Genomic DNA, 19,222 nt, shown 5'->3' on the forward strand with positions numbered 1-19,222 from the left:
TTAATGTATTCCTGCCAGTGAGAGCCTCACCCAAAATGGCCGCCCGGGCTACTACACGTGGACCCTACCAAGATGGCGACCACTATGCCCTCAACCAAAATGGCCGCTCCCGTGACTCCCACGTGCGCCCACAAAGATGGCGCCGACAATTTACCTTTATTGATGCCCTTTAAAGAAATGGACGCTGCAGCTTCAACCCACGCCTAGAGGAGGCGGGCTGCAGCTCTATCCCGGCAACCGGGCAAACTATACTGCAGGAAAAGCAGCGAACCTGGAGAGCAGAAATGCGAGGACAGCAATGCAATTCAAGTCAAAGGCTAAGGTAAGAGAAGGCTAAAGAACGGGTGAAGGCAGCTCGAGGCTGGTGCTCTAAGAGAGTCTAACTAAGGCTAGAGAGGGAAGAAAGGGGGGGAGCAGCGAGGACGGCAGAGAAGGACTGGCGGGAGTAGAATCCCACACACCGCGAGGGGAAGGGAGAGGGTGCGAGCTGAGGGCAGGGGCACTCCCCTCGGTTACTTTACCCCTCTTGAGCCTTGAGTACACTCGCGATGCTCCTCGTGGTATGGTTATTCAGCTGCGACCGCAGAGACTCGGAAACAAGTAAACCGCTCAGCTGGAAAGTGGGCAAAGAGGGCGGTCCCCGGCCGTGCCTAGTCTTAAATAGGCTAGGCTACGCCTCCCCGGCCCGCTGATTGGCGGGCCGGGTCGCTGACACGCCCGGGAATTCCCTAACCACGCGGGGGCAAGGGCCAGCCCCCGCGTGTGAGATGTGGGAGGGATTTCTGCCCGCAACCCCCTCTCCTCCCAGGTCGGAAATGGCTTTGCCGCGAAGAATCATATCGGATAGGGGGACGCAATTTACCTTCCAGTTCTGGAGGAAACTGATGCAACTACTGAAGGTAGAAGTATGTCTTTCATCGGCTAGGCACCCACAGACAAACAGAGAGTCAGAGAGGATGAATGCCACCTTACAACAGTACCTACGCTGCTATATGAATTAACAGCAAGATGACTGGGTGGAGAAGTTGGCACTCGCCGAGTTTGCCTTCAGCAACACAGTATACTTGTCTACACAACAGACCCTGTTCTTTGCCTGACCTGGCAGAGTATTTTGAAGGTCATTAGAACCCTGCTGGATCAAGCCAAAGGCCTATCTAGTTCAACATTCTGTTCTCACAGTGCCCAGCCAAGTGCCTAATTTTATGGTCCTTGTGAGGTTATCCAACAGCCATAGGTTTTTGTGGACTTTCCTCTCCATGAACTCCTTGTTGCATCTGCAGGAACTTTAGCCGCTGTCCTTCCTTTGAGGTAAAAGGGATATAAAGGAACAGGTCAGGGGGTGGTGGGATAGAACAAGCTATATCTCTATCTCTATCTATCTCTATCTATCTATCTATCTATCTATCTATCTATCTCTATCTCTTATCTATCTATATCATCTATATCTATCTATCACTGAGACTTGGGATCTTCTTGATCCAAAAAAATTTCCCTTCTTCCAACACACCAATTCTACAATCATATCAATAGGAGGCTTAAAAAAAAAATGCCCATGGGAGGAGAGGAGAGGAGAAGAAGGGCAGCCAGGTCCCATTTTTTGCCCTGCCATCATGACCCCAGCGTGTGTGCCTTGGAGCCTTATCAGAGGCTCGAGGTCGTTAATTATTCATTGGAGGCGATTTCATAGGCTCGGCTCAGAGGAAGATGAGGCCTTATCAGCTTGGCCGAGTGGAAATGCCGACAATTATACCCCACCCATCTGGCTAGGATTCCCCCGCAACTTTGGGTGGCTTCCAGCAGAATATAAAAATATAATAAAAGTCAAGTGTTAAAAACTTCCTGATACAGGATGTCTTCTTTTGTAGTTCTTAATCTCATTGACATCTGATGGGAGGCAGTTCCCCAGGGAAGGTGCTAGTCTCATGAAGGCCTTCTGCCTGGTTTGCTGTAACCTCACTTACAGCAAGAAGACCTTCGGTGCTGGACCTCAGTGTCCAGGCTGGACGATGGGAGAAAAGATGCTCCTTCAGTTATACAGGGCCAAGTCTGTTAAAGGTCAGCACCAACAGTTTGAATTGTGCTCAGAAATGGACTGGGAGGCACCTTTAGGGCCAGTGTTATATGATTCTCATATCTTTATGTATGCAGAAAGACAGGATATAATTTTTGAACAATATTTTTATTGGTAGGTAAAAAAAGGTAATGGACCCCTGAACGGCTAAGTCCAGTCGAAGGTGACTATGGGGTTGTGGATGTCATCTCACCTTCAGGCCAAGGGAGCTGGCGTACGTCCACAGTTTTCTGGGTCATGTGGCCAGCATGAATGGCATATGGAGGACCGAGACGAGTGCCAGAGCACACGGAAACACCGTTTACCTTCCAGCCACAGCGGAACCTATTTATCTATTTGCACTGGCATGATTTTGAACTGCTAGGTTGGCAGGAGCTAGGACAGAGCAATGAGAGCTCACCCCATCACAGGGGTTCAAGCCACTGACCAGCAAGCCCAAGAGGCTCAAACAAAAACACAACGAACAACAAAAGAAACAAGTGTACGTAGTTATGAGGGGTTTCTAGTATATGAAGTTTATCAGAGTCCAATTCAGAGTTTGTGCAGATCTATCTTTCTTTCCAAGTACAGTTCTCGATGAGTTGCCATTGGTTGAAGGTCAGTTGCATGCAGGGCTTTTTTGAATCTGGAACTCACTTGACCTCAGTTCTGACACCTCTCAGGTGGACACCATTGTGAGAGAGCAAGGGAGGTGTTCATGGTAGGTTCCAGTACCCTTTGAGTGTGGAAAAATAGCACTGGTGGCATGTATGTTTTGATGATGATACATTCAATAAATGTAGACCAAACATATTGAAATTTCACTGCTTCTGATCCTTTTCTTTGTGCTTTAACTTTTCAAATGAAGATTTACACTAATGCGCTTTGCCATATTTCCTGGTACAAGTGTTGAGACAGGAAGCTTTCCAATATTACTAGCAGAGTTTATGAGGAGTAAGGATTCTTCTGGGGGATATGCTTTGAAGGTAAAGTATGTACCCGGCCTAAATAAAAAATAAAACTAATAACTTTTGGGGAAAAATAAGTAGGATATCAACTCTGAAACCAACATTTGCCTGGGTTTATGCTTTATGTGGAATGCTGATTGGATATAATGAGCAGCCAATCAGGAAATGGTATAGCCTAAATGGGAGGAGTTCTGGAATGCCTGACATCACAAGGGAGGTGGTTCTTAGCCAGTGGGAGGATGAAACAACCTTAAGAAGAAATTAGAGAAAAGATTGTTTCATGACAACACCAAGGTATCCAAACAGAAAGAGGTCTGAGGGGTGGAACACTTTCCTTACAAGCTTTGATTTTTGCAGGACTGAAAGGTCACCAAGAGGGAAAATGATAGGGAGCGTTTATAAACTACAGATGGTTTTTCTCTTTTAAATACTAGACCTCGGGGTCATCCAATGAAACTGAGTGGTGGAACATTCTAGGGCTGTGTACAGGTGCTGTATTACCAGTTGTATCACTGTATTACTGGCTGTTTGGCCAATAGCAACCACCAGGCAAGCAAGAGGTCCTTCGCATTCCACTGGACGGAGACTCTTAGGTAGGGAAAACGTCAATTAATTGGTAAACATTAGCAAAAAAATTGATCAGCAACGTAGAATAGAGTCTAATATAAAGCCAACAGTGACTGGAATAAACTATAAAGCTAGCAATATAACCAATAAGCAGAATGTCTTAGGCAACAATAATGATATTACAGATAGCATAGGTTCAGTTCTTTGTGCCTCCCCAGCCAATGGAGATCTGGAAGGCTTATCGGGGACACTTCAGACTGGCAGGTGGTCGTTCTCTTCACATTCTGGAATGGAGCATAGAACAATCTATCAAGATCTCCCTGTCTCCTTCAGCTGCTGGCCCTTATATAGTCCAGAGTGTAGGTCTCATGCCAAGCTGACAACAGATGTAATTCATGATGTTAATTCCATTCTCATCCTCCCGGCCTGGGAGTCAACACACGTGAGCATGAGAGCCTTCATTTGCATTCTTTATCTCTGTGGTTCGGTCAAAATAAGGTTACTTTCCTTGTTCCAGACAACTGCTTCCTCCTTCCTTCCCCTATGTAGTCAAATGTTTGATAGCTGGCCAAGCCATGAAGTTGCTTTCACTTCTTCTCAAACAGCCAGGTTCCTTATATTAAAGCTCCAGCTACATTGCAAACCAGGAGCACCACATTCTGTTTTATTCCCTGGCAATACAGGAGCCCTGCTCTGATTCATGGGCCCAGTTTGTCAATCCAGATCCAGATCATGATCCAGAAAATACAATTCTTTGGAAAAAACCATTTACTAGCATATCAAGGCTTTGAAATGGGATTAGACAACATCTTTCTTTCTTTCTTTCTTTCTTTCTTTCTTTCTTTCTTTCTTTCTTTCAGCCATAGCATCAGATGTCATGCTGGGTTTCACAAAAAGAAAACAAAATGGCACACTTGGGGAGCCTGTGTAACAGCTTCCCCTCTGCTTCTATTCCAGGTCCAACTCTTGGTCTCCAAAGTCTTGCTAGATTCAGTTGGATTTATAGGCATCCAACTGAGACCAGATCTAGTACTCTATCTTTTCTGATGATCAGGAGGTAGTTATATAATTAAATGCATACAACTTCCATCAAGGATGGGGAGGATGTTATTGGTCTACAACTTCTGTCATCCCCAAACATTGACCATGATGCCTGTGATGGAGGGAATTGGCACCCAGGAACATCTGAAGACCTCAAATGATAATGATAATGATAACATATTTATACCCCGCCCATCTGGCTGGGTTTCCCCAGCAACTTTCTGGGTGGCTGCCAGGAGATTAAAAACAAAATAAAACACCACACATTAAAAACTTCCCTAATAGATCCCACACTATCTATTAAATGGTGAACATCTTACTGGAGCCCTGTAAACTAGATGTCCAGGAGTTTAGAGAGGAATAGGATGCAAAATGAGAATGTGCTATATTACTTTTAAAAAAAAAATTTAAATGCCTTGGAATCCATATGGAACATTCTTTTGGTTTAAAACTGAGATTGATCCAGCAAAAGGAAAAGAGAGAGACGATTCAATTATGTTGGACTCAACAATGCCTTCATGGGAAAGGATTGTCTAATACTGATAGAGGCCGCTTTCTACCTAATGTGCTCATGGTCTTATTCTCCATTTGTTTTTATCTGATTCTAGATTGTTGCTTCACAGACAAAACTGAGAGGATGGAGAAGCCAGCACCCGCAAAGCTTGCAAAGCCCACAAAGCCCAAAAAACCCACAAAGCGTACAGCACCAGCAGAAGCACCGGCAGAAGCCCCAGTGGAGGCAGAACAACCTGCAACTATAACTGATGGTCTGTATACAGCACATTCATATGGGATGAGGTTTCTCATAAAGTAGAGGAATGCACAAGAAATGCACAGCTTCCGTCTCCTTCTTTTCCAGGTCCAACTTGTGGTCTCCAAAGTCTTTTGGGGTTTTTTTTAAATTTATTTATTTGGTTTTGCAAATTAAAATTTTACAGTCACATATCAATATACAATATAAAAACAAGATTCCAGAGAATTTCCTGGACTTCCCCCCTCCCCTTTGTGGGTCCTATTGTTAGTCATTTCCTCCTGCATCTTTTATAATAATGCAAACATTTACATTTCTACATGTGTATCTACTTTAAAAATTATGTTCTTGCAATAGGGAGATTAAGTGCAGGACAACAAAAGTGAATTCTGTGAACTTTCATGCTTGACAAGAGACTTATACTCCAACCAATGTGTTCATACTCTTATCCTCCATGTTATAATGGCTTGTTGTTTCACAGACAAAACTGAAAGGGTGGACACGCCAACACCCGAAAAGGGTGCAGAGTCCATAGATAATGAAGCACCCAGAAAGGATTCAGCAACAGCAACAGCAACAGCAGCAGCAGCAGATGAAACTGGTGGTCTGTATACAGCACAATCATATGGAATGAGGTTTCTCATAAAGTAGAGGAATGCATGGGAAAGGGAAGTTGATGGAGAGACAGGCAGGGAGTGGAACAAGTCAGGTTGTGCTAGGGAGGAGTGCAGAGAAAAGCCAACACAGCTCTTTGGGTGCCAGAGATCCACGAAGCCCCATAGAAACCCCAGGATTCAGCCCACTCTTTGCTGCTGGCTGTGGTGATCCTTTACTGTGTGCTGCTAGGAATGTCTCCACCATTAGGCAGAATGATGCAGTTAACTCAGGTAGCAGGTGCTGGGGTGGGCAGAGATATGTAGACCACTCAAGCTGCAGTGCACCTCCTCACTTAGTCTGCTGTACTATCAGCAGCATCCAAATAAGAGCCAATGGCTAGTCCAGCCCAGCTTTTGTATGTGGAATTATGTGCACAGAGGGAGCATCTTGTCATTTGTTTGGGGAGCAGAAAGTCCTTTAGTATCGAAGGCTACTGTCTTCTGATCCAGAAATTGGTCAGAAAAGTTCCCTCAAGCAGCAAGGCATCTCGCTTTGCTTCCTCCAACTACTTATCCTCCCAAGTGCCCACCCCCTGAATAATTGACTGTCTCTAGCTGATGGCTACCACAGCATATGGAACCCCTTTTCCTGGGCTTGGCTCCTGATGGCTAAAGCAGAATTGTCTTTCTTCAAGCATCTGGTTTTCAGAGCATGGTTGCTTTCATCACATCTCCAACGGGTGAAAGATTTGTCGTACTTGAGATTTTCATCCTCACTGCCATGACACTGCTGATATTCCTTCTATGTAAGTACATAATTAGCATACTTTGCAATTAATGTCACGGGCTTTGCTTCAATGCCAACAGCATTTCCAAAAAGAGATGGCAGGATCCACCTTCCATTTATCCCTTTCATCTCTCGTTGATATCAGGGGTTGAGTTACAGCTGTCACCCACTGAAAGCAATGACACTGTTTTGTTCTCCCTGAATAAGTGAGTTCCAGCACTTGGAACAGAAGCACAGACTTGCACAAGTCCCTGGGACACCCTGGACAATTCCCTTTCCCAGTTGCCATTCTCTGCTCCTTTCCCAACTAATCCTCATCTGCTGGGGGAGATCCCCCATTCCTGATCCTCGCCACCTTGCCCTCTGCTAGGGCTCCAGTCCCTTGAAGGAAAATGCTTGGGGGAAACAGGCTGCAGAGGAAAAGGCCATGGCCAAAGTGGGTGGGTCCAGAGCCTACCTAAATATCTAGATATATGCAGGGCCTTTTTCAGCCGAAATTCACCAGGACTCAGTTCCAGCCCCTCTCAGGTGGGCTCTGTTGCCAATCTAAGAGAACAAGGGAGATATTCAAGGTGAGTTTGCCACCTCTTTCTCCAGAAAAATAGCACTGGATAAATGAACACATGACCTATTTGCCAAGCTAATTCATTTTTAAAGGGCATTCAAAGTAAGCAAAGCTCGGAGTGGAGTGAACCAAATTATCTAAGAATTTGCATATTTTGAGCATACGGCAGGGCATGAGGCAGCTTGGCAAATGCAAGTGTGTAGGACAAAGAGGACAGGTGTATCTAAAAAACAAAAAATCTAAAGCTTTCAATGGAAGGCCAACCATCTGATGACAGAAGGAGCAGGTCAAATGGAAACAGGACTTCAGACCAGCAGGGAAGCCACAATCAAGGCATAGGAAACACCAATATAAGGGCTGTGAGCAGAAAATATTAATAGAACTCAGATTTATGTTTTTGTTGATTTGATTTTTTATTCAGCCTTCTCCCTAAGGTCCTGGAACATGTTACAAGTCAGTATTTAAAATTCAATATTAAAAGCAGTTTGACACCAAGTATCCCCACCCCCAGCTCATCAGACTAGTAAGCTAGTAAGCTAAAACACAGAATTTCTTCATTTCTTTTCTACCTACCTCCTCCTTAGATCAGAAGGAAATGAAAAAAAGAGTGGAGATTGAAATGGCAATGACCATGATTCGAAACATTGTTGTTGGGATTGATTCAAACTATAAGGACAAGGATGGTAAGCATTTTATATACAAATCCTCACTTTTGCTAGAACGTGTTTAGTTTAAACAAACTTCAATTCCTTTAGTTCACTTTGGGATTCATATTGTGTGAGCAAAACACATATTCAATGAAACTCATCACCCAATAGAGTTTATCACGGTTTCATTGCTCAGCAGGAAGAAAAGCAGATGGTTGTGATTCTCACATCCCCCCACTAGAAATGCTGTCCTCTCCCATCACACTGCAATTCACAATGTTTGTGCTAGTGCAAGATTTTTTGCACTGGCACAAGGGAACTTTGCCCCCCACTTCCCCCTGCATGCCATCACCAAAGCTGCTCTGCAGGGTGGGGAACAGATTGGAGGGAAAGGGGCGGAAGATTGCATTGCACAAGGAGAAATTCCTGCACGGACATTGTTATGTACTGAGTTGAATAGGATCCAAACTGCAGCAGTCTGATTGGTCCTAGAACAATAGGATCCAAAAGGCAGCAGTCTGATTGGTCCTAGAACAATAGGATTCAGAATGCAGCAGTCTGATTGGTCCTAGAACAATGCAGCAGTATGATTGGTTGGCAGGAACCACCCAATCATGCTCCAGATAGAAGTGAATCCACAACCTGATTGGCTTACAGTAGAATTCCGGAATTAGCCAATCATGTGCAGCCCATTGTGTAAATAATGTATATAAAGCAGATGCTTTGAGGGGACTTTCATTCATTCCTCCTCACCACTATGAGCTGAATAAAGAGCATGAAATCACTTTGCGACTCTGAGTATATTTCAGACATAATGTCCTCCTTAGAATTATATGGAATGCAACACAATATTCATCAGAAAAAGAGTTTGGGTGCCTGCATTTTCTTAGATTTCAGAAAGCATAATTGAAAACCGTAAAGTAATCTTTGTATATTTGGTTTTACTGTGGGACTCGAGGCGGGAATAATAATAATAATAATTTATTATTTATACCCCGCCCATCTGGCTGAGTCTCCCCAGCCACTCTGGGCGGCTCCAGCCCGGAGTTTTGGAATTGTTTTGTGACCCTGTGATTCCCAACAGAAAAGGAGGACAAAGGAGGGGAATATAAAAGATACTTCATGAGCCACATTTAATATAAGAGTATAGGATAGTGGATTTCATGGGTCTTTGATGTAATCCAGCTGCAGGGGTCTTCTGAGGCTTTCCATTGGTGATCTCAGCCAAAGAGAATCAAGTCTGTCCTCATATTCATAAGAACCCCATCCTGGAGCTCTGCTTCTTGATTCAGGCTAGAGTGTTCCAAAATGTTTCTTAATATTTGCAGATTGTTATTTCAGATACTCCTGCCTTAAACTGTTTCAAACCTTTAGACTTCCAAATACTCGCTGCAGCTCAAAACTTATCACAGGAAATGCGGTATCTTGCCAACAGAAATGATCGACTGCAAAAGGAAATTGGTAAGCTACCCTATGATGCTGAATAATTGTAGCGCAGTGGGAACCTGCCCTGAGTCTGCACCAGCTGAAAGTGGTGAAAACTCTTAGAGCCAGAGCAGAGTGCTGCCCTCCTTTGCACCCAGCCACCCTAGGGAAACACCAGAGAAATTCAGTTCAACTCTCCTGATCTGCTGAATTGATTTAGCTTCTATGGTGAGGAAAGAGAAGACTGCCATTCTTTGCTATAGAAGAGACAATCAAAACAGGTCAGCTAAAAGACCTGTCCTTTATTATATTCACCCATGGGAGAGAGATTCTTGAATAGCGCTCCCGAGGCAACTTCCACCAATGTGCTCAGAGAGACTGCTGGGCAGTGGGGTGGTTGGTGCAACAGCAAAATTTCTCCCCAGTTTCACAAGCCCATCATCAGAAAGGAGCCCTCAAGCCCCCTCACATAGTGAATTGGCTCATTGGCATGTGGGTTAGAATACCTGTGGACAATAGCAACCCTCTCTCTACCCACGGGCCTGATCTGGTGCCACAGCAAGTACTCAGACCGCCAAACCTAGGTCAGGATAGGGTCCTCCATTTATCTGCACAGGTCTCTAAGGTGGGCTCTCCTTCACTGGAAACACTTCCTAAATAGATAATGAATTTTAGGTGGGTTCCCACCAAGCAAGACCCAGTGATAACAGCAAGAACCTTTATTGAACTAACAGAACTGGACAACAGGGGCAAAGCAACTGCTTATATACATTTCTGAAGTCCTGGACCACTGTCACTCTCAATATGATTGGTTGTCTAAACTCCCAAGCTGAGAATCATAACTGAGAGGTTAAGGGCCAATTGCAATAGCCCAAATCCTGAAATGCCCTGTGATTGGATATCATGTCTCGAATAAAAACACAGGTGTTCAGAATCCTTAGTCCAGACTCAAGTTCAGGCAAACACAGACCACTGGATACATAACACCCTTCCCTCTTAGGCACAAAACCACATCCCCGTCAACACACATAGCCATCAAAGTGGAGAGGGCAGTGCCTCACCCTCTGGGAGTGGTGAAGCTCATTGCCTTGGGTCCTTGGGGATGCCCATGGAGCTGCAGCTGGTGTCATGGGTGTCTCTGGTGTCATTGACTCTGCGCTATCTGGTGGTGCAGTGTTGGGGCCCCATTCTTCAGCCTTACCCTGGGCCGTGGGGTTCTCATAGGGTGCATCAGTCTGTGAGCCAGGCTGATCGTTCACCTTGTCCCTGTTCTTGGGTGTGGTAGCAGTGACTGGAGCTGGGGCATCAGCCAGACGGTGGGGTGTTTGGTCCACATGCCGGCAGTGGACCTGAACATCTGGTGTGGCAGCCTTGTAGGAGCCTGGCCCAGTGCCCTGGTAACAGCGGTGGAGAGCAAGGCAGGACAATTCTGGATGTAGACGGGGTCATCAGGGGCGAAGGAACTGGGGGCCGCTGGAGCCTCCCAGCCAAGAGGTGAATCAGATGCCAGATTAGGGTGCAACCAGTCCAGGAGTAATGCCAGTTTCCAGTTCATAAGGAGCTCTGCTGGGCTTCAACTAGTGGCAGTGCAGAGTTTGAATGTGCTGCTGTAGCAGGAAATCCACTAGGCAATTGTTCCAGCCCCTTGGGCTCCATGATCACTGCAGATGGTGACAGCAGTAATGAAATTAAAAGATGCCTGCTTCTTTGGAGAAAAGGAATGACAAACCTAGACAGCATCTTAGAAAGCAGAGACATCACCTTGCCAACAAAGGTCCGTATAGTTATAGCTATGGTTTTCCCAGTAGTGATGTATGGAAGTGAGAGCTGGACCATAAAGAAGGCTGATCGCCAAAGAATGGATGCTTTTGAATTCTGGTGCTGGAGGAGACTCTTGAGAGTCCCATGGACTGCAAGAAGATCAAACCTATCCATTCTGAACGAAATCAGCCCTGAGTGCTCACTGGAAGGACAGATCCTGAAGCTGAGACTCCAGTACTTTGGCCACCTCATGGGAAGAGAAGACTCCCTGGAAAAGACCCTGATGTTGGGAAAGATAGAGGGTACAAGGAGAGGGGGACGACAGAGGACGAGATGGTTGGACAGTGTTCTCGAAGCTACGAACATGTGTTTGACCAAACTGCGGGAGGCAGCGGAAGACAGGAGTGCCTTGCATGCTATGGTCCATGGGGTCACGAAGAGTCGGACATGACTAAACGACTAAACAAAAACAACCACAGTAGTAGTAGTAGCAGGAGCAGCAGTAGTAGTAGTTAGTTGTGCCAGAGCTTGGTCAAAGCTCACCAGGAGCACCAGTCAGATCAGCTGGAAAATCTGCCAGAGCCATTTGGAAGCTCACTGGAATCATCCTGCAAGCTCAGGCAGGGAGACAGCTAGGCAGAAAAGCGGGTGGTAAAGCAGCAGAATCCCTCATCTGTCCCAGTTGCCCAATGCCAGGAACACACACTCTAGATTCCCCTCCCCACCTCTGCAACTGGACAGTTAGCCTGGAGAATGAAAGAGAATTTTGACAAACCACAGCTACTCCCCCTTCCCAACCTTCAAATTTGCCCTGATGTTGCCCTAGGTATCCAGGTGGAAGCAAGTAGGTGAGGCCCCTGGAGTTCAGATAAGGCCTGTGAGGGGACTTGCATCTTTTGTCTATTCCCTCAAATAAAAGGTTCTTGACTGTGCTCCCTGTTCCAGCTATGCCCCCCCCCCCCGGTATTTCCTGCAGCATCATGAAGGGGTTGAAGAGTTAATGTTGTTCTTATTTTAATCTTTTTGAGCTTCCTAGATGAATATATGTTATCATGTGGTCGCAGAAATGAACTTAACAAAAATAATTGAAATCTGCACAGAAATACAAGTTTGTTCCACTTAAATTCCCTATCTTGTTTTCTTTTTCTCTTCTCCCTCTGCCTTGACTCAAAGACATCCTTACTAGAAACTTGAAAGATGGTTGGGTTATATTTTCAAATGCGTTCTATCTGTTTTCTGCTGAGCTACGCTCATGGATAGATTCACAAAAAAAGTGTGAGAGGGAAGGCGCCAAACTCATTTCTATAGAAACAGTGGAAGAACAGGTGAGCATCAAAGCCAAGTATTGAAAAAGGTAGGGGATCTTCTTGAGTCAAAGTGCTCCTATCATCACTATCCAATTAAGAAGTTCCAATCCACCTATATGCAGCCAAGACAGTAATTCCATCAGTCAAGCTAAGGGGTGGGTGGGGCAGGGACCAGCTGCTACCATCTGGGGCTAACTAACGTTTCTTAGAGCCGCTGAACTCTCATAGCCTGAACCTGGCAGTCAGGAAGGAGGCCTTGAAGGAGGAGAAGGAGTAGATACCTGAGGGGAATCTATCCCTTGGATTTCCTGTAGATTCTTCCTCTGCTCTTTGAGATATACTGAGTGCTTAGGAAAAAGGCTTCCCTCACCACCCTAACCTTCTGACATGAGAGTATCATGGAAATTACAGGAGCTTGCAAGGTATATCCCTCTCCCAGCCCCTTAGCCCAGGCAGAGGGGCTACTGGGGTGCTGCAGGGCGCAGACATGGCTGAGACCCCACCATCAGCCCACTAAGCATACCACAACTAGACTGATTCCAGTGTCTCTGGAACAAACAAACAAGCATGCTGTCCGAGCTGCCCAAGGTCCCAGCTCACAAAGGACCAACACTGCTTCGTTGTTAAGTACAAAAGTCTTTATTGAAGTTCAGTTTCACTTCCAGAGCCGCAGCGCGCAGCTCTACGTCTCAACTGTCAGACCGCTGATGCTCCGTCTGAGTCTCCTCCCCCCAGACACCAATTTAAGACTCTCGCCTTACTCCACCTCTTCCTCTGTTCCTTCCGCCTCTGGTTCCGCCTGTCCGTTGGGGTCTCGCCCTTTCTAGACTCTTCTGACGCTGAATCCCCTGAGCCTTCCCCCTCCCTCCGGCGGGCTTTAGGAGCTGGTTCCCCATCCGGGTCTCCTGCTGTCCCCCACGCCTGTACATTTGAACTTGGCGCGCGCGCCCAGCCGGTAACTTTTCTCCTGACCGTTTCACTGCTGCTGCTGTCACTGCTTCCCCCTCTGGGGGGGCTAGCTGCAACTGACCTCCCCTCCTTTGGAGGCGTGGTCAGCCCTGACTCACTTTCTCTCCCCGCTGGAGGAGACGCTGGCCCTGACACATGTGACTCTTCCCCCCCACTACGCTCTGGTGGGGAAACTGGTCCTGATCCCCCACTGCTGCTTTGGGGTTCCCCTCTGTCTCCTTGTTTCTGGTGCGTCCCCCCTGGGACCCCCCTTGCCCTGACCATCGGCGCCCCCTTCTGGGAATCTTCTGATTCGCTGGAGAAGCTCATGGAATCTCTTGGGCCACTGTCATACTCCCCTACGCTGCCCTCGGATTCTTCCCCTTCGCTCTCCATTTCCTCTCTCCCCACTCCATTTCCTCTCTCCCCAGTGCTCCTGCTCCTGAGCCCCTGACACATGCGTACCAAAATTAGAGTAATTGCTACACAGGTCACCACTGTCCCGCTGGTTTCAAGACCAACTGTTTTATGGCACAGTCATTTACAGTATCTGGAAATTTTAACTCTGTGTCGTGACTGGAAGACATATGTAGCCAGTATTGGTGAGGGCAGGTGAAGTTACCCTTCACTACAATATTTCATCTTTGGAATACGTCCTTGATTTCATCACCATCAATCATAAGCATCATCATAATTTGGATCAGGGGGACAATAGCACATCCTCCGTACAAAATTATTCTTCGTGCTTGGAATACTATGTATAATTTTGATCATTGCTTCCCAAAAAAATATGAATTGGGTCTTCAATTGTGACACCTGCTCCTTTTGAAATGTTTTTGTTTTATGTCTGTTCAATGTCTGCAAAGGATTATAGCCTCTCCAAGAAAGGGAAATTGTCTAGAAAGGTTTTGGGATGCTCCTCATTCCTACTGAAGATTTTCTGTTTTTTCTTTCTCTCCACCCCTACTGTAGTTTTTTATAAACCATCAAGTAAAAAGTCGTAGAAAGTTTTTTTGGATTGGACTCTTTAAAGACAAGAATTTGGAATGGAAATGGCTGTCAGGGAAGCTACCTGAAGACGAGTAAGTTTTTGAAGAAATATTTGCTAATGGCATGCATTCCAAAAAGTTGCAGATTCTGTTTACATAATTGATCCTTTCCCTCTCCAAATATATTTTGTCATGTAATTTTCTCTACTACCAAAGACCTACATATGTACTCCTCCACATCATTGTCCAGGTGAGTGACTGCTGCTTCTCACTAGGCTGCAGAGGCAGAAAGGCTACTCTTCCTGCTTCTCTAACCTAATGAATGTGGTAATTCAGAAGAGGAAGAAGGCATTTTTTTAACTGGTTTGTGCTGATTAGCTCAGCTTCAAAAGGACTTGTAGGGACCTAAAGCTGAGCAACACTCTCTTTAGGAAAGTATTTCTGCTGTTATCTGCTAAACAATCTGAATAACCAGCAATCTCAAACCTAAAATAATAGTAGCAGATGAAGTAAGTGTGTAAGAGAGGGTAGTTCATGTCACTCTCTTGGATAGAATCATAGAAACATAGAAATTTAGAGTTGGATGAGACACCAAGGGTCATCTAGTCCAACCCCTGCAGAGCAGGGATCACAACTGAAGAAGCCCTGACAGATTCCTAATTGTTTTTGCTGTCAGCTGGCAGTTTAAGACAGTTCATGGTTTCCTTTAAGTATCTAACAACTCTTTTCAACCTATGTTGATGGATGTACAAGGTCAGAGTAAGATCTCACTCATCCACAGCTTGGTAGTAGAAGAGCGAACTGGTCTGGCATTTTTTACCAAGACTGGATTAACAGAGGGCTGCTTTAAATTTGGCAAGGTCTCCTAGATCAAAATCTCCCAATGTTGTTGTTGTTTAGTTGTTTAGTCGTGTCCGACTCTTCATGACCCCATGGACCAGAGCATGCCAGGCACTCCTGTATTCCACTGCCTCCCACAGTTTGGTCAAACTCATATAAGTAGCTTCAAGAAAACTGTCCAACCATCTCGTCCTCTGTCGTCGCCCTCTCCTTGTGCCCTCCATCTTTCCCAACATCAGGATCTTTTCCAGGGAGTCTTCTCTTCTCATGAGGTGGCCTCAGCTTCACAATCTGTCCTTCCAGTGAGCACTCAGGGCTGATTTCGTTCAGAATGGATAGGTTTGATCTTCTTGCAGTCCATGGGACTCTCAAGAGTCTCCTCCAATACCATAATTCAAAAGCATCAATTCTTCAGCGATCAGCCTTCTTTATGGACCAGCTCTCACTTCCATACATCACTACTGGGAAAACCATAGCTATAACTATACGGACCTTTGTTGGCAAGGTGATGTCTCTGCTTTCTAAGATGCTGTCTAGGTTTGTCATTCCTTTTCTCCTAAGAAGCAGGCCTCTTTTAATTTTGTTACTGCTGTCACCATCTGCAGTGATCATGGAGCCCAAGAAAGTAAAATCTCTCACTGCCTCCATTTCTTCCCTTTCTACTTGCCAGGAGGTGATGGGACCAGTGGCCATGATCTTCGGTTTTTTGATGTTGAGCTTCAGACCATATTTTGTGTTCTCCTCTTTCACCCTCATTAAGAGGTTCTTTAATTCCTCCTCATTTTTGTCATCAGAGTTGTGTCATCTGCATATCTGAGATTGTTGATATTTCTTCCAGCAATCTTAATTCCGACTTGGGATTCATCCAGTCCAGCCTTTCACATGATGAATTCTGCATATAAGTTAAATAAACAGGGAGACAATATACAGCCTTGTCATACTCCTTTCCCAATTTTGAACTAATCAGTTGTTCCATGTTCAGTTCTAAATGTAGCTTCTTGTCCCACATAGAGATTCTCCAACTTTGGCTGCAAAGAATATGATCAATCTTATTTCAATGCTGCCCATCTGGTAATGTCCATGTGTAGAGTCGTCTCTTGTGTTGTTGGAAAAGAGTGTTTGTGATGACCAGCTTGTTCTCTTGATGGAACTCTATTAGTCTTTGCCCTGTTTCGTTTTGAACTCCAAGGCCAAACTTGTCAGTTGTTCCTTTTATCTCTTGACTCCCTACTTCAGCATTCCAATTCCCCATAATAAGAACATCCTTCTTTGATGTCATTTCTAGAAGGTGTTGTAAGTCTTCATAGAAATGATCACTTTCAGTTTCTTCAGCACCGGTAGTTGGTGCATAAACTTGGATTACTGTGATGTTAAAAGGTGTGCCTTGGATTCATATCGAGATCATTCTATCATTTTTGAGATTGAATCCCAGTACAGTTTTTGCCATTCTTTTGTTGACTATGAGGGCCACTCATAGAGCCACTTGTTAGATACCACAGTAATAGATATGATGATCATCCGAACTGAATTCGCCCTTTCCTGTCCATTTTAGTTCACTGATGCCCAGGATGTCAATATTTATTCTTGCCATCTCATTTTTGACCACATCCAACGTACCATGGTTTGTGGATCTTACATTCCAGGTTCCTATGCAATATTTTTCTTTACAGCATTCTTTACTTTCCTTTCACTTCCAGGCACATCCACAACTGAGTGGCATTTTGGCTTTGGCCCAGCTGCTTCATCAGCTCTGAATCTACTTGTACTTGTCCTCCACTCTTCCTCAGTAACATGTTGGACCCCTTCTGACCTGAGGGGATCACCTTCCAGCGTCATAACTTTTATATGCCTGTTGTTTTTGTCCATGGAGTTTTCTTGGCAGGGATACTGGAGTGGCTTGCCAGCTCCTGCTCCAGGTGGATCACGTTTAGTCAAAACTCTCCACTATGACCTGTCCGTCTTTGGTGGCACTGCATGGAATAGCTCATAACTTCACTGAGTTATTCAAGCCCCCTTTCCACAACAAGGCAATGACCCATGAAGAAGGTTGCACCCAATACCAACCACTAATCCTTTTTGGCGAAAGTATTGAGTAAACTTTACAAACTGGCAGTGGGGTTGTATAATACTAGCTGGGAACTTAAACCCTGTATGCCAGTGGTTCCCAGTTAGCTAAATACTGCAGACTCCTTGTTTTTCAAAAGCCAAGCCATGGGCCACCCTACCTTTGAACATTTTAATATCTCTGTGGCAGTTTTTGTTATTTGAATGGCACCAAGAAGCCCCTGGGTGGGTGGTCCATGGACCACCAGTTGGGAACCACTGCTGTATGTGATCTTAGACTTGATCAAAGGGCAGATCTCACCCAAACATCTCATGGGAGTAAAAAAAAAACCTACTACACCATTACTAGTAATTTTGATTTAATAGATTCATAGAGAGCTTTAAAAAAGAGGGATTTATAGAATACATTTATCACAGAATTTTAGTGCTGTGTAGTGGGACTTGATTCAGTATACAATGGACACTGGAGAATGCAAGGCCTTACCAGAATTGACAATAAGTGTGGGGCTAGGGTGATATGTTTATCAACTATGGATAATTGATTAGAGTAAACATAGAATCAGCATGTAAGATTTAGATAAGATATATATGTGAGAGATATCATATCATTTCAGACAACTGTATAATGGCTTTGTGGTTATAGATTATATTTTGTATTTCATTTGTAGACATAGCTATTTTTGTTTCTGTATAGTGTCATTGCTCTCCTCATGCATGGGGTGGGTGATGGATGTGAGAGGAGGTGGATGAACGCGGATGCAAATCTAACAAGGTTTTAATATGCTCAGAATAATTGCTACTGTGCTAACTCTGCTATCAGAAAGTAAGGATCTCTCTTTCAAAACCCTCTCTCCAACACCCACAAAAGTCCAGAGCAGACCTGAGGAGGATGTGGGTGCATATGGAAAGGAGAGAGGGCCAGTTCTGTTGCAGAAATGGAAATCCTGGCAATAGCAGAAGTACTGCATTGGATACTCCCCAAACTAAATTGACTGACAGTTCTTGTGTGTACCACTGAGCCTTCCAAAGTTACTCCCTCACTATTTGGTAGTTTCCTATGAGAAATCACTTCATATAAAAAGAAAAGAGACAGTCTTGACCCACAGATTTTTAAAAAATTTGGTTAGAATTCTAAAATCTGGGGAGAAAAATCCATTCCTATTGTGGGTGGATGTTAAGAGAGAAAGAGCTGAACCTCTTTTTAATGGTAGAAGGCACGGGGAGTGGGTGAGGAAGTAGACATCCAATCTTGATTGATCAGTGCTGCTCTTTCCTTTTCAGGTACTGGATTTATTATTCGCTACATGATGAAATGAACCATGACTGCACTGCAATGACCTTTGATTGCATCGATACTTGCTGGATAGCATTAGAATGTCATCTACAAATGCCGTATATTTGCAAGAAGGTGCCAGATGATGCTTGGCTCTAAGAAGACACTTTCAAGATGAACGAAACTGGATCTCATGATCACTACACAAAAGCAAAACCAAGAGATCACCCCACCCTGCTGTTTTAATGCACAATCCACACTCTGCCATCTAGAATATGGGACTCTCTGGCATCACCCTCACAGTCATCTTGAAAATACCTTATTCTGCAAGATCAGACATAGATGGCTACAAAAATAAAAAATGGAAGAGTCCAATCATAGCCTGTTTTCTGTTTAATGTATTTATTTACAATGCATACCAATATTTGTTTCCTTACTCTCTGTGTTTGATGCCCCATTGCCCCTTCTGATCTTCATCGCCACTACCTTACAAGGCACATAAGGACAACCCTGCATGCCAGCCAATGAGAATGGGGGCCACCCAGCACCTGATGTCCCCTTCTAGCAGACTAATCACAAATACAACTTTGGCTTCATCACTGGAAATTCTGGCACCCTTACTCTCATGTAGAGCTAACATTCT

General features: G+C 44.8%; 1 protein-coding gene across 1 annotated transcript in view; it reads left to right on the plus strand.

Annotated features, from left to right (window-relative positions):
- Positions 1-18,918, plus strand: part of LOC310742357 (uncharacterized protein) — a 43,430-nt gene extending 24,512 nt beyond the window's left edge. Inside the window, exons 2-9 of the mRNA XM_083571752.1 lie at positions 5,235-5,393; positions 5,859-5,981; positions 6,669-6,779; positions 7,910-8,008; positions 9,314-9,433; positions 12,332-12,483; positions 14,386-14,495; positions 18,588-18,918. Coding sequence (XP_083427878.1) covers positions 5,264-5,393; positions 5,859-5,981; positions 6,669-6,779; positions 7,910-8,008; positions 9,314-9,433; positions 12,332-12,483; positions 14,386-14,495; positions 18,588-18,738 — 996 coding nt within the window. The 5' untranslated portion in view covers positions 5,235-5,263 and the 3' untranslated portion in view covers positions 18,739-18,918. The remainder of the gene's footprint in view (positions 1-5,234; positions 5,394-5,858; positions 5,982-6,668; positions 6,780-7,909; positions 8,009-9,313; positions 9,434-12,331; positions 12,484-14,385; positions 14,496-18,587) is intronic.
- The last annotated feature ends 304 nt before the right edge of the window (positions 18,919-19,222 follow it).

The sequence above is a fragment of the Podarcis filfolensis genome (assembly GCF_964270895.1).
Source record: "Podarcis filfolensis genome assembly, chromosome: 9".
In the NCBI taxonomy this organism is placed as follows: Eukaryota; Metazoa; Chordata; class Lepidosauria; order Squamata; family Lacertidae; genus Podarcis; species Podarcis filfolensis.